We start from the raw sequence: 14,295 nt of genomic DNA, 5'->3' as shown, positions 1-14,295 counted from the left end.
CCATGGCCGCTGAGCCTGTGTGTCCGGAGCCTGTGCTCCACAACGGGAGAGGCCACAACAGTGAGAGGCCCGCATACCACAAAAAAAATAAATAAATAAAAAAGAACCAGCTTTTAGTTTTATTGGTCTTTGCTATGATTTCCTTCATTTCTTTTTCATTTACTTCTGATCTGATTTTTTTTGTTTTCTTTCCTTCTGCTAACTTTGGAGTTTTTTTGTTGCTCTTTCTCTAATTGCTTTAGGTGTAAGGTTAGGTTGTTTGTTTCAGATTTTTCTTGTTTCTTGAGGTAGGCTTGTATAGCTATAAACTTCTCTCTTAGAACTGCTTTTGCTTCCTCCCTTAGGTTTTTTGTCATCGTGTTTTCATTGTCATTTGTTTCTAGGTATTTTTTGATTTCCACTTTGATTTCTTCAGTGGTCTCTTGCTTATTTAGTAGCATATTGTTTACCCTCCATGTGTTTGTATTTTTTACAGATTTTTTTCCTGTAATTGATGTCTAGTCTCATAGCATTGTGGTCAGAAAAAATACTTGATATGATTTCAATTTTCTTAAATTTACTGAGGCTTAATTTGTGACCCAAGATATGATCTATCCTGGAGAATGTTCCATGAGCATTTGAGAAGGTAGTGTATTCTGCTGTTTTTGGATGGTTGTCCTATAAACATCAGTTAAGTCCATCTTGTTTAATGTATCATTTAAAGCTTGTGTTTCCTTATTTATTTTCATTGATGATCTGTCCATTGGTGAAAGTGAGGTGTTAAAGTACCCTACTATGATTGTGTTACTGTCGATTTCCCCTTTTATGGCTGTTAGCATTTGCCTTGTGCATTGAGGTGCTCCTATGTTGAGTGCATAAATATTTACAATCGTTATATCTTCTTCTTGGGTTGTTCCCTTGATCATTATGTCATGCCCTTTTTTGTCTCTTGTAATAGTCTTTATTTTAAAGTCTATTTTGTTTGATATGGGAATTGCTGCTCCAGTTTTCTTTCATTTTCCATTTGCATGGAATATCTTTTTCCATCCCCTCACTTTCAGTCTGCATGTGTCCCTGGGTCTGCAGTGGGTCTCTTGTAGACATCATATATACAGGTCTTGTTTTTATATCTATTCAGCCAGTCTGTGTCTTTTGGTTGGAGCATTTAATCCATTTACATTTAAGGTAATTATCGATATGATCCTATTACCATTTTCCTATTTGTTTGGGTTTGTATTGTGGGTCTTTTCCCACTCCTGTGTTTCCTGCCTAGAGAAGTTCATTTAGCATTTGTTGTAAAGCTGGTTTGGTGGTGCTGAATTCTCTGAGCTTTTGCTTGTCTGTAAAGGTTTTAATTTCTCCTCGAATCTGAATGAGATCTTCGCTGGATAGAGTAACCTTGGTTGTAGGTTCTTCCCTTTCATCACTTTTGCTACGTCCTTCCACTCCCTTCTGGCTTGCAGAGTTTTTGCTGAATGATCAGCTGTTAAGCTGAATCCCCTTAAGATTCCCTTGTATGTTATTTGTTGCTTTTCCCTCGCTGCTTTTAATATTTTTTCTTTGTATTTAATTTTTGATAGTTTGATTAATATGTGTCTTGGCGTGTTTCTCCTTGGATTTATCCTGTATGGGTGCTTCCTGGACTTGATTGGCTATTTCCTTTCCCGTGTTAGGGAAGTTTTCAACTATAATCTCTTCAAATATTTTCTCTGAAACTTTCTTTTTCACTTCTTCTCTAGGACCCGTATAATTCGAATGTTGGTATGTTTAATGTTGTCCCAGAGGTCTCTGAGACTACCCTCAAGTCTTTTCATTGTTTTTTCTTTATTCTGCTCTGTGGTTGTTATTTCTACTCTTTATCTTCCAGGTCACTTATTAGTTCTTCTGCCTTAGTTATTCTGCTCTTGATTCCTTCTAGAGAATTTTTAATTTCATTTACTGTGTTGTTCATCATTGTTTGTTTGCTCTTTAGTTCTTCTAGGTCCTTGTTAAACGTTTCTTGTATTTTCTCCATTCTGTTTCCAAGATTTTGAATCATCTTTACTATCATTACTCTGAATTCTCTTTCAGGTAGACTGACTATTTCCTTTTCATTTGTTTGCTCTCGTGGGTTTTTACTTTGCTCCTTCATCTGCTGTGTATTTCTCTGTCTTCTTAGTTTGCTCAACTTACTGTGTTTGGAGTCTCCTTTTCACAGGCTGCAGGTTCGTAATTCCCGTTGTTTTGGGTGTCTGCCCCCAGTGGGTAAGGTTGGTTCAGTGGGTTGTGTAGGCTTCCTGGTGGAGGGGACTGGTGCCTGTGTTCTGGTGAATGAGGCTGGATGTTGTCTTTCTGATGGGCAGGACCGTGTCTGGTGGTGTGTTTTGGGGTGTCTGTGAACTTAGTATGATTTTAGGCAGCCTCTCTGCTAATGGGTGCGGTTGTGTTCCTGTCTTGCTAGTTGTTTGGCATGGGATGTCCAGCACTGGAGCTTGCTGGTCATTGAGTGGAGCTGGGTCTTAACATTGAGACAGAGATCTCTGGGAGAGCTCTCACTGATTGATATTACATGGGGCTGGGAGGTCTCTGGTGGTCCAATGTCCTGAACTCAGCTCTCCCTCCTCAGAGGCTCAGAGCTGACACCTGGTCGGAGCACCAAGACCCTTTTGGGAAGTCTGAGGTCTTCTGCTCACATTCAGTAGGTGTTCTGTAGGAGTTGTTCCATGTGTAGATGTATTTTTGATGTATTTTTGGGGAGGAAGGTGATCTCTATACATCTTACTCCTCCACCACCTTGAAAGTCCTCCTCAAATATTTGAGACATGCCCATCTTTTGGGTCCACCAACATAGGTGAAAGTAAAGTTGGAGTCTGAGTATCTGAAATCAGGCAGGACGCCGTCTTGGCAGGGCCAGAGGTTGTCTTCTATTCTTAACTGTCCTGCTCATCCAAGACAGTTACTTTGCTAGAGGGATATCCAGATTTTGTTATAATAAAGTCCTTCTTTGAGCATTAAAAGTTATTTTCTTTTTGTAATTCTACACAGTTGCTCCAGTCTAGAGAAATCTGAGGATTTAAGATCGGGTTTTAAAATCAGAAATGAACACTTTCAAATTTTTTTTTTTTTTGTGGTACGTGGTCCTCTCACTGTTGTGGCCTCTCCCATTGCGGAGCACAGGCTCCGGACGCGCAGGCTCAGTGGCCATGGCTCACGGGCCTAGCCGCTCTGCGGCGTGTGGGATCTTCCCGGACCAGGGCACGAACCCATGTCCCCTGCATCAGCAGGCGGACTCTCAACCACTGTGCCACCAGGGAAGCCCAACAAATTCATTTTTAATGTATCAAAATTCATGTATTTTTTCGAAGGCCAGATCCCCCATGAGTTAGCCAGTGACCAACTTTTTCAGTATATTTTATTTTGAAGAAAGTGGAAATTTTGATTCCCACATATTGGTGTTCACATTGTAAACACTTTTTAAAAAGATTATTGTTTGGGAGTGTGTGTAAATCAGTGCATTTATATAGGAGATAATCAGTAATTTTGTATAAAATTATGTGCTTTAAGACTCTGCTTTGTTTCTCTCTAGTGGACGACACAGTGGTTGCTATTCCCTATGGAAGCAGACATATTCGCCTTGTCTTAAAAGGACCTGACCACTTGTGTAAGTAAACTCCGTTGTTGTCCTTTGGGTATTGGGAATTTTAGTCATTATTATTTATTTATTTATCGATTTATTACATCTTTATTAGAGTATAATTGCTTTACAATGGTGTGTTTCTGCTTTGTAACAAAGTGAATCAGTTATACATATACATCATTATTATTTATTTTTTGTTTCCAGAAAAGATTAAGATTTAGAAATACAAATCTTAATCCTGTCTCATAATATGGTATTTTGAATGCTTCTGTTTATCTTTTGGTTGCCTAGGAGACAGCAGAGACGTCTGTGGTAATTATCTCCAGCCAGTCATCCTGAAAGATACAAAATTAATGTTTCCAATAGGGTGTTCATGAGTTAAGCACATGTTTATGATTTTGTGAATATTATTTCTCATTCTGTCTCTTCTTCCTCTCCAGTCATTCTCAATGTTTTCCTTGCCTCACCTCTTTCTTTTTTCTTCTTCTTTTCAACCTTCCCTCCCTCTCCTTCATTCTTTCTCTTTTAATTCCTACTCTTAGGCTCCATTACTTTATCAATTCAGGGGAACACAGAAACTCCAAACAGCCTTAACCCTGTGGCATTTGAAGAGAACCATGTGATCTAGTTAAGCATCCCATGTCATAAAGATAATGCAAGACCCTAACGTCTTGAAGATAGCTTTTGGAATTCAAGATTGAAGGGTAATCGTAACCCCAAAGAACAAATGGTAGCATGGTCCCACCAGAGTTTGTGCAAGAATTGATCTTCAGTCATGGCAAGCCAGCAGTACACAGCCACATCTTTTTTTTTTTATTACCATGTAGTGCTGTTTAGATGTAGACCTGTAAATTACAAGCAGAAAATTATAGACTATTAACCAGGGAAGGGGTAGGAGAGGATATGTTAGCTTTTTCTGCAAAATTCACTTTCACTGAAAGACTTCACTTCAGTTGGTCCCTTGAGCATTTCTGATCTCCTCCGCTATGATTTTTCCTAGGTTCCTCCAAAGCCATCTATCATGTTCTGCTCTCTCTTCCCTCCCACACACATGCCTAAGAAGCCAATTTAGGTAGCATGCATTATCTTTTGGCAATTGGATTATAAATGAAATCATTCCAAAAAGACAAACTGGAGGGAGACAAATTGGAGCCTGTGAAAGTTCAGATAGCCGACAGAAGCCTTTCTAAAAATAAAAATAAGTACATTTCATGGGAAAGGTGGGCTTTGAGAGTTCATGTGACATAAAGGAATAAGTAAAGTACAGTTCAGGCGAGGTCAAAAGATGCTGAGAAGCCACGTTATATGGATCCAAGTGCTTTTCTAACCCTGAACATCCCCCCAAAAATATATTGCTCATGTGTCAAAGGATGATATATGTGTGTACACTGTTACCATTCAAATGATTTGTTTTTCCTCTTAAGAATTGGACAGAATTAACTGCTGGTGTAACAACCTCCTTCAGAAACAGTATTTTTCTGCACAGTGAGAGGCTAAAATAAAACATCCAGACTAATGCATCACCAAGTGGGCGACTTACTCCTCATTGCAAAAGAAAGAACCCAAGGGAAGAGGTGTAAGAGGAAAATTCATTTTTATAAATGAATTAGTCTAGTCTCCCAGACTTACTTTATGATTATTATGAATTAGTAAAGAGGATTCATTTTTATAAATGAATTAGTCTAGCCTCCCGGACTTCCTAATTATGTGATCACTGAGAAGCTGAAGAATTGGCCTTGTTTGGTTTAATTGCTCTAAGGATTTGATAGGTAAAGTGTCAGATGATAGTCATAAATGATTAAAAGCAAAATGGAATCTGCTTTTTCCTTCAAAAGGCAGTTGGTAACATCTGTATAGCCAAGGAGGTTTCTATTTTTTTTTCTATTTTGTTTTTGTATTTGGAATATAACTCAGCAAAATGAATGTGTAAATAAATGATGCCTTGTTTCTCTGGCAACCCTTTTACCTTCACTCCCAGAAGCTGGCCCAGTATGGGACCAACCTCAGCAAGAGTTAAGGAGGGCCAAACGAGAAGAGTAGACCATCTGTCCAGGTCCAGCTCATCTTTAATCAGAAGTACCTGGGAGGTACTTCTGGGAGGCCTGGTGATAAAATTGAATCAGATACTCAGGCTTAGACCTCCAAGAGTTTTCCAAAACTAGGTTAATTTAATGTCCTGGAGATACTTCCACAAATGAGTGCAAATACATGGAAGGCAGCTCGAGGAGTGAAGGCTAGAGGAAGGAGATACAGAGATGCTACTGCCTTCCTCTGATGACAACCACTGTGGTTCTCCCACTCCAGCGTTCTCTCAATGTGCCTTTTATTCTGTGAGGTCCTCTCAGCCCTGGGACAGGGAAGGAAAGCCAGACCTACTCCCAGAGAAAGGCTACAGGACTTCATCTGAGGGGCATGGGCATTTAATTGGACACCAGCATTTTCTACCTGTTGGTATTCCTTCTAGTAGAGAACTTGAAGTAGACAACATCTAGAATAATTTCGTGCAAATACATTAGGTACCTTAGTGCCTCCAGAGACCTTAAAATTGTCCTTAACCCCAAAACCTCAATCTGTAAAACACATAAGAGGGGAGTCATTCTGATTGAATGTGGGTAGGAGACCCAGATCCCTACCCAGGCACCCCATCTTTCTGCTAAAGAACCCCTGCCCAAACCAAGGGTCCTTCTGCAAGTTTTACAAACCATCGTTAGACTTAGTCTGTCTGTCTTTCATCACACAGGAGGCAATTATTCTAAAATACTCAATCACATGAGAACTTAACCTACTTTGAAACATATATATCATAATTACCCTCATCCTCAGCACGCTCTGACTTCCTAAAACAAAAGATGCTTCCTAGGCTTTGTCATTGGGCAAATTCAGATCGGAGTGCTCCAGGGATCAAGTTCCTCTCTCTGTCTTGAGTTCTTGTGAAATATCATATATGGATATAAGACTGAGTGAAGTAATAAAAAGGATTTTAAAAAGAAAGAGAAGTAAAGAGGATAGTTAGTTCCCTGTCCTTAAGTCACTATAGTTGCTTTATTTTGAGCAATAGCACAATTCAATAAGTAACCAGAAAGTATAAATAAATACAAAGTAATACATGAATAGCAAGTCTCACAGTGAGTGCTGAAGGAACTCAGAGAGGCACCCTGGGCCTCATAGAGCAAAAGGGAAACTTCAGGGTATTCTAGACGGAGGGCCATAAAGCCTGAAATCAATAAGATATGTATGGGAGATGGTTTAGTCAAAAGAATAGGATTGTGATAAAGTAAGGTACCCAAAGGAAGTCATCCAGGGAATCAAAGATTTCTTGACAGGGAGCCCTGAATGCTTGGCTAATGAGTTTTAAAATAACTTCATTTGCTGCATAAATTCCTCTGTGATCCAGAGGTGCCCATATATTTTGTTTCTGTCACATTTCAATTATGTCAGCCATATAAAGAATAATACTTCTCCCTGACAAAGTTCTTTTGCTTGAGGTGTGCTTGCATGTGGTCTGTGGTAGCCCTGGGAACATCTTTCTCTCCTCTTCATGTGTTTGATTATGTAGATCTGGAAACCAAAACCCTCCAGGGGGCTAAAGGTGAAAACAGTCTCAGCTCTACAGGCATCTTTCTTGTGGACAATTCTAGTGTGGACTTCCAAAAATTTCCAGACAAAGAGATACTGAGAATGGCTGGACCACTTACAGCAGATTTCATTGTCAAGGTAAGCCCATTTAGGTACCTTGTTTTCGTGCTACCTCCAAACTGGTGTTACTTATAATCCCCTGAAGAGAGAGAGACTTTAGGTTTCGACATAGATTTGGAAAGCTTGTTATCCAGGAAATGTTTAATTCAAGGGTGTTGAGCTACATCCTAGACTTTATAAGAACATGCAAAAATTTTAAGGTTCTAGGAAAAAAAAAAATATATATATATATATATATATATATATATATTTGTGTGTGTATAAGTTAATAAAAAGACCCCACTCAAAAAGCCAACATATCATTAGTTGAGGGATATAAGCTGTTTTTAAAACAACTTAGGATACAGTCGTTGACTCACATAAGGTATCTGCTGTCAAAGAGAAGGATTAATTAATGATCTATAGGCTTGATCATGCTTCCAGTTGCAAGGTTTTTTTCCCTCTTCTACTGGCAGCAATACCAAGTTGTTTCCTTCTGTCAGAGCTTCCCTACTCTTCAAGGTAATATAAAACACATTGCTGGAAGCAACATACATGTTCTGTAGGAAAAATGTACACACTAGAAGACCGTTTGGGAATACCAGTAAAAATAAAGCATATTTTTGCCTTCAGTAGGTCAGAAGGACCTGAAGGATTTCAGCTGTAAAGCTGTAGAACTTGTAATGTGTCCAGGACTCCATAAATTTTTCATCATAGGATCTGGAGCCAGAGGACATTTGATTTAAGCTAAGGCTTGATGATCCCATGGCAGCTGGAAGTAAGGATGCATGTTGGAAATGTGATAGGCAGTGAGGCTGCATGCAAGAAGGGTTCCAGAGTCCGTCCTCTGTCTCCATCTACATGGTAGCCCCTTTAATCCAGTCCAGATGCCAGTTACATGACCATGAACAAGAAGCCACAAACCGTCAGAGATAGCTCCCAATAGAAGTGATGTGGTAGGTAGTTAAATAATTTCAGTTGAACAAACAAATACAGTAAAAGAATGAGAGATGCTTTAATTTCTTGAAGCCCTTAGAATAAACCACTTTTACTAATTTCCCTAGTAATTTTCTAGAGTTAATACACATACTGAAAATATAGAATGGATTTCAAGCAATATCGTACATATTTGAACAGTTCACAGAATTGTCAAATGCATTTCATATGTCCAGCTGCCTTCTGCACATCACCCGTAGGTACAGTGAGCTCAGTGTGGCCAAAATTGGACTTGTCTAGCCCCAGAAACCTACTTCATCTTCTTTAATTCTTATCTTGTGGAACAATACACTATTTACCCAGTCAAATCAGAAACCTCTGATTCACACCAATTCCCTTCTCCTATACACCCCTAGTTAGACATTAAACTTTGTCAGCTCTACCTCCATACCATCTCTGAAGACTGTTCTTTCTTCTCCATCCTTGCCACCACTGTCTTAGGTTAGGTCTTTGAATTTCTCACCTGAACTAATGCGATGGGCTCTGAATTAGCTTCCCAGCCTCTGACCCATTGTCCATGTTACCTTCAGAGTGAGTTTTCCAAAAACCGGAGTGAGTTTCCCCTATTCGTGCTCCTGCGTTGCCCCTCACCTCCACTCATTGCTTTGGGATTAAAATGCAAATCCATAGCCCAGCATCTGTTACTCTCAATAATCTGGATTCTGTCTACCTTTCCAACCTCAGCTTTGACTTTTCCTCTCTGTTTCAGTCAACTGAATGACTGGCAAGTCCCCCAACATCTTGCACTCACATAACGCATTACCTTTGTGTAATGCTGTGTCCTCTGTCTGCGATGCTCTGATCTTTTCTTCCCCCATTTTCTTCACTAACTCATACTTGTACTTCAGGACTTTCTCCTTCCAGAAGCATTCTATGACTTGACCTCAAATTCCAGTTTCCATCACATCTCCCCTCTTCGTGTTCCTCAAGGGCAGGGGCAGAATCATATCTGTCTTCATATCTCCGTAAAAAACCTGACAAGTGCTGGATGAATAAGGGACTTTTACCACATGGCAGTTGCTGAAGTGGGACAGTTGTGACATCTTTATCCTTCCTGAAAGGACACTGAATCTGAGGGAAGTTGAGTGATGTGCCCTAGCTCACACCAGTGACAAGCCGGGACCAAAGATCATGTCTCTACTTCTGGCTCAAAACTCTTTTTAGTATTCTGTGTTGCTTCTAAGAGGGTATTTTTCCTTCTATGTATAAATGTACATATTAAAGGAAAAATGAACTTTGAGGAACTTTTTGATGCTTTTCTAGATTCTTAGCACCTGTAAGTATCTTCTTTCAGAAACAGGCTGAGCTATCATTTTACTGTCTTTTGCATTATATCCTCTTTGGTGACCTAGGTTCAGGTTGCAAATGAGAGGAGATTAAGGTTTCATTAGAAAATATCAGGATCAAATAAATGTAAAGTTATTCTAAAATAGATTATATAATTTTTAAATACTTTTACTCAAACTTGAAAATGAGCCAGATAATGTAAGGAGATACAGGGAAAAAGAAGAAAATTACCTTTTTTGCCAGTGATTTATAATAAAGCAACATTTTCTCCCTTAATTTTCCCCAGGAAATAGCTGAAAATGAAAGATTGTCATTTGCTTATTTGCCATCTTTCATGATTTAGGTGCTTAGAAATTATACACATAGTTTGTAATTCAGTTTTCAGTGTCATTCAAAGTATAATCTCTTTTGCATTATACATTAATTTAAGTAACAACTTCCTTTCTAAATGAAATGCATAGGGATCAGAATGGTCATTTATCAACATCTCCTTGGAAGTTTATTGCCAAAGTACCATTTTTGTTTATTTAAAAGGAAAAGACTTTTTTGCACGTAAGGAAGATTTTCTCACAGTGAGAATTCTTATATATTACGATTGGTTCCAAAATTATTTTTGGAATCTCTTTTCCTGGCCGCCTTTAAAAATGGACTAAACGCTCATCTTACCTCCTACGGGAACATGTCTTCCAAAAATTTGTACTTCATACACTGGCTATACATTTTTGGCAACGCTAGTGTAGAGCAGTAAAAAGGATAAACACTCTAGAATTTTGTATATTCTCCTACTTATTGGGGGTGTGACCTTGAGTATGTTGTTTCACCTCCTTGAGCCTATTTACTCATTTGAAAAATGGTAATAAAAGCTCCCCGCATAGAGCCTTTGTAAGGAATTGAATGAGATAGTGTGTATAAAAGCAAACAGAACCAAGTGACTTCCTTTCCATCTTTTTCAAATGCTTTAACTTCCGGTCAGACTTATCACGATACTCTGTCTACACAATGGCCGAAAACTGCTTCTCTGAAGATAGTCAGAGGCTGATTGATTTACAGAGGCTGATTGATTACAAGTGGTACACCCAGGAACAGTTTGGCAGGTATAGCTCTAAGACACATAGAGGTGGGCATAGCCTGGCTGTGACACCTATAATCCCATTCATTGTTAGGGGTGATTGGCTATTGGCTAGATGATTGTCTGGCTTAGCATACCCTTCTTCCCTTACCAAGCCACGTGTATCTTTTCTGAAGCTACTGACTCAGTGAAAGATAAGGACCTTCCCAGATTAGAAGAGGGTTTTTTTTGGTCATAGGCCAGTCTTCATTCGAACATTGAACTTAGCTCTACTTGTGAAAGCAGCTAAGGTATATTTATACATACTCCGTTCGTGCCCATTTTTAAAATTTAAGAAAGCCATATTAGCTGGAGAGAAAAGTAACTGATGAGTACCTAAGCCACCAAAGTAGCAGAAATACACAGCATAATAGTAAACCATCAGCGTATTCAAAGCTAAGAACACTGATTCACAATTCATGCACTGACAATCAGAGAGCAGTTATTTCCTACAGAGGATAATTTTCTAAATGCATTACACTTCCACAGTTGGGGAATTTGGTTAGGAAGATTGGCATTATCCCAGTTTTTGCCTAAGTACTCTAGAGAATAGAAAGCTGGTGTTTCTGTTCTCAAAGTTAGGGCATTAGGCAGAGATGATGCCTTCATATTTCTTTCTGGACAGCCTTGAGCATTACCCTGTACATAATTCAGCACACCCCAGAATCGTTTTTATTAAAGGGGGCACAATAGGAGGGGGCCCTGGACAGAAATCACACATGCAAAGTTATGAGAGTTCACTTCATCGAGTAAGTTTATAGAACTTCCATGTATATTCTTCTTTCAGGAGGTGCTTTCACGCGTGGGGCAGATTGATTTCGAAATATGGTATCTGCCCTCTCCTAGCTCATAATGCCATTTGACAGATAAAACACTGAATAGGAAATTTTGAAATAGTGGTGCATATCATTAAGTACCAAATTAAAATGGATAGTAAAAGCTATAGACGCTTGCTACAAGCTAATGTGATGAACACACACCTTGTGAGACTTGGGCGTCCTGTGAATCTCAGGTAGGATTGAAATCACCGATTCTTTTCTCCGGTGGAGGCTGAGCTTTGGCAAATGTTTAATTCCCAGTTGATTTCACCGTGCCACTCAGCCTGTCTCTAGATGGACCCCATACTGGTCAACCTATGTTCAAACAAAGGGAAAATCATTGTTGTAAGCCAGACATTCTAGAACGGAAAAGTCTAAATTAACTATAGGGAAAAAAGAAGCATGTAATAAATAGTGATTTCATTCCCCCAATAAACATGCTCCTTTATGCTAATCGATTCCAAGAGTTTAGGACTGAGCTGATTACAATACCCTGCATTTCTTGCTGGGTTTCACACATTGTTCTACAAGTGCAACAGCTAGGTTTATGATACAGAGTCAGAGAACCAACCCCTCACCTTTCTGTGATGCTGAGAGAGGCAGACCCCTGCCCAATCCTAGCCCCGCTGGCTCCACTCTGCTCATTTCTTTTCTGCCCTCCTTCTGCATCGCAGCACTGAGACAGTCCTTCTCTTACCGAGTCTAAGCTCTCTTTTTGCCACACAACAGGCCAATAAATCAGGAGACGAGGTGCCAAGGCAAGGAATACAACTTTATTCGGAAAGCCGGCAGACAGAGAAGATGGCAGACTAGTGTCTCTGAAGAACCATCTTATCGGGGGTCTGGATGCCAGTTTCTTTAATAGAACAGAGAGGGGGAGGAGGTGGGGAAGTAAAGTAAAAAGGCCATAAGTTTTGCAAATATCTCCTGAAATGGCCAGCCTCGGGGAGGGGATGTGTTAATTCCTTCTTTCTTGCAGCCATTCACAGGTAGACGGGGTCAGGATGTTTCCCTGAACAAAGGCACTTTGGTTTAACATTCAGGCAGAGGGGCAGGGTTCCCCGAGGCAGGCCATTATGTACAGGCAGTATTCTTTTAGTGAGCAAAAGCAACGGGAAGCAAAGGTTAAAGTAAAAGAAACAGATCCAACACGTAGTCAGATTTTGTTCTTCCCTGTAACACATCCAGTCGACTCTAGTTTGCCCTGCCTAGCATCTTCGTCCTGACACATTGCTTCCACCTCTTTGTTCCTTAGCCAACATTACACTCATTATTTCCAAAGAAGCATCCCTGATCTACTGCCATACGCAAGGGCTTTGGGCAGTAAATCCATAACCAACATCTCTCATGCAACCCTGAGCCCAGGGCCTATGAGCTGAACTGCTGTATCTCCCAATATTGAGGGCTGGCATTTTAGGACGACTAGAAAACTCTATAGGAAGTGTAAAAGTAAAGTTGGGTGCTACCAATTTTTTTTTCATTATTTTTACTGAATAACCTCTAATCTTAGCATTTCCAACTGTTAACACAGTAGAAAATTGAAGTCTATGTTTTATTCCAATAATAACTAGCATTTTTATAAGTCCTTTCCGCTACACTATCCTGCCGAAAGCGATAACCTTCAAAGGAGGGTGAAAAGTACTTTTGGGTGAGGGCTGTGTTGTAACAATACTGTGTCTTTTCATAAAATTTATCAACATAATCAATTTTGTCAACAAGAAATGATTATTAACATCTTCAAGAAAACTGCAAGATGTATATAAAAAGATAACACTTCCAAGAATTTGTCACAAACAATAGTTTGCAATTCCAGAAGTGCTTGAAAGGACCGTGGTCAGTAAATAATTCATTTGGTTTTTTCATTCGTGCATTCATTTATTCAATTGTTTGGACACCTACTATGTGCTAAACATTGTAGATGATGCTGAAGGAAGAGCAATAAGCAAGATAAGTGGTACTTGCCTTCGTGGAGTTTACAGAATAAGGAAGAGAAAGGCAAGAGAGTAACGACTGTATCAATATTAAGTATTTGTAACCACCTAAATGCTAATAAGAAAGATATGATTATTGTTGCATATTCTTCAAAGCCCACAAAAGCATTTAAAAATATTTTTACAATTTTTTGATGATTTGCTATCACCATCTGCCACCAGAACAGCCCCAAATTAAAATATAGGAGACTGAGGCATTTAATAAACAGATTCCCCTCTTTTCCATTTTATTCCCTCCCTAGCAGGCATACTGATTTATTTCCACCATTTCCAAGCCTTCCCAAGTCACGACATCCCTGGCTGCCCTAAGAGCAGGTGACCAAGTTGAATACCATTGTGGGTCCGGGGGTCCCAGCTCAGTGACTCACAGTGGTAGGTCTGCCCACAGCTCCCTTTTGTCCACCTCTCCTCATGCCAGAGCAGCAACTTAACTGCCGGCAAGGCGGGTTGAGAGAACCCTGCCTGCCCGCTGCCCTGCCAGTCCTTCTGGGGCGAAAGTTTCTACGACATTCGAAAGAGAAAGGAACCCAGTTGGCGAACATCCCAAGGCTCACAAGTTACCCTCTTCCCCACTGAGAAGGAAAAGTATGGCATTTCATAGTGCTTCATCTGCAAGAGCCTATGTGTGCTTGATGTCTTTTGTGAGTTTGAAATCTCTCCTTGATTCCTTTGATTTTATGTGGACTTAAAACTTACCAGTTATCCAAGCACTTATTTGTATGCCCTGCAGCTCTACCATGACAGCGTGATCAACTTATGGAAAGTGACCAGTTTTGTCTTCTCCTTTACTTTCAATGTGAGAAGTTATTATATAGAGTTAGAAAC

The 14,295-nt window shown here is 39.7% G+C and overlaps 1 protein-coding gene and 1 long non-coding RNA gene across 3 annotated transcripts in view; one reads left to right on the top strand and one right to left on the bottom strand.

Annotated features, from left to right (window-relative positions):
• Positions 1-14,295, top strand: part of ADAMTSL1 (ADAMTS like 1) — a 469,150-nt gene that overhangs the window by 169,464 nt on the left and 285,391 nt on the right. For both annotated transcript variants that reach the window (XM_033858059.2, XM_033858057.2), the window contains exons 6-7: positions 3,545-3,619; positions 7,152-7,309. In XM_033858059.2, the coding sequence (XP_033713950.1) occupies positions 3,545-3,619; positions 7,152-7,309 (233 nt within the window). The remainder of the gene's footprint in view (positions 1-3,544; positions 3,620-7,151; positions 7,310-14,295) is intronic.
• LOC141278968 (uncharacterized) lies at positions 3,768-13,954 on the bottom strand. Its single transcript, XR_012332492.1, has 3 exons — positions 13,839-13,954; positions 11,642-11,794; positions 3,768-3,930 (listed from the first exon to the last, which is right to left on the bottom strand). It is a non-coding gene; the product is annotated as an uncharacterized lncRNA (long non-coding RNA).

This window comes from Tursiops truncatus, chromosome 6 (genome assembly GCF_011762595.2).
Source record: "Tursiops truncatus isolate mTurTru1 chromosome 6, mTurTru1.mat.Y, whole genome shotgun sequence".
Taxonomy (NCBI): Eukaryota; Metazoa; Chordata; class Mammalia; order Artiodactyla; family Delphinidae; genus Tursiops; species Tursiops truncatus.
Note: the sequence above shows the minus strand (reverse complement) of the source record. Positions and strands in the feature narration are given on the sequence as shown.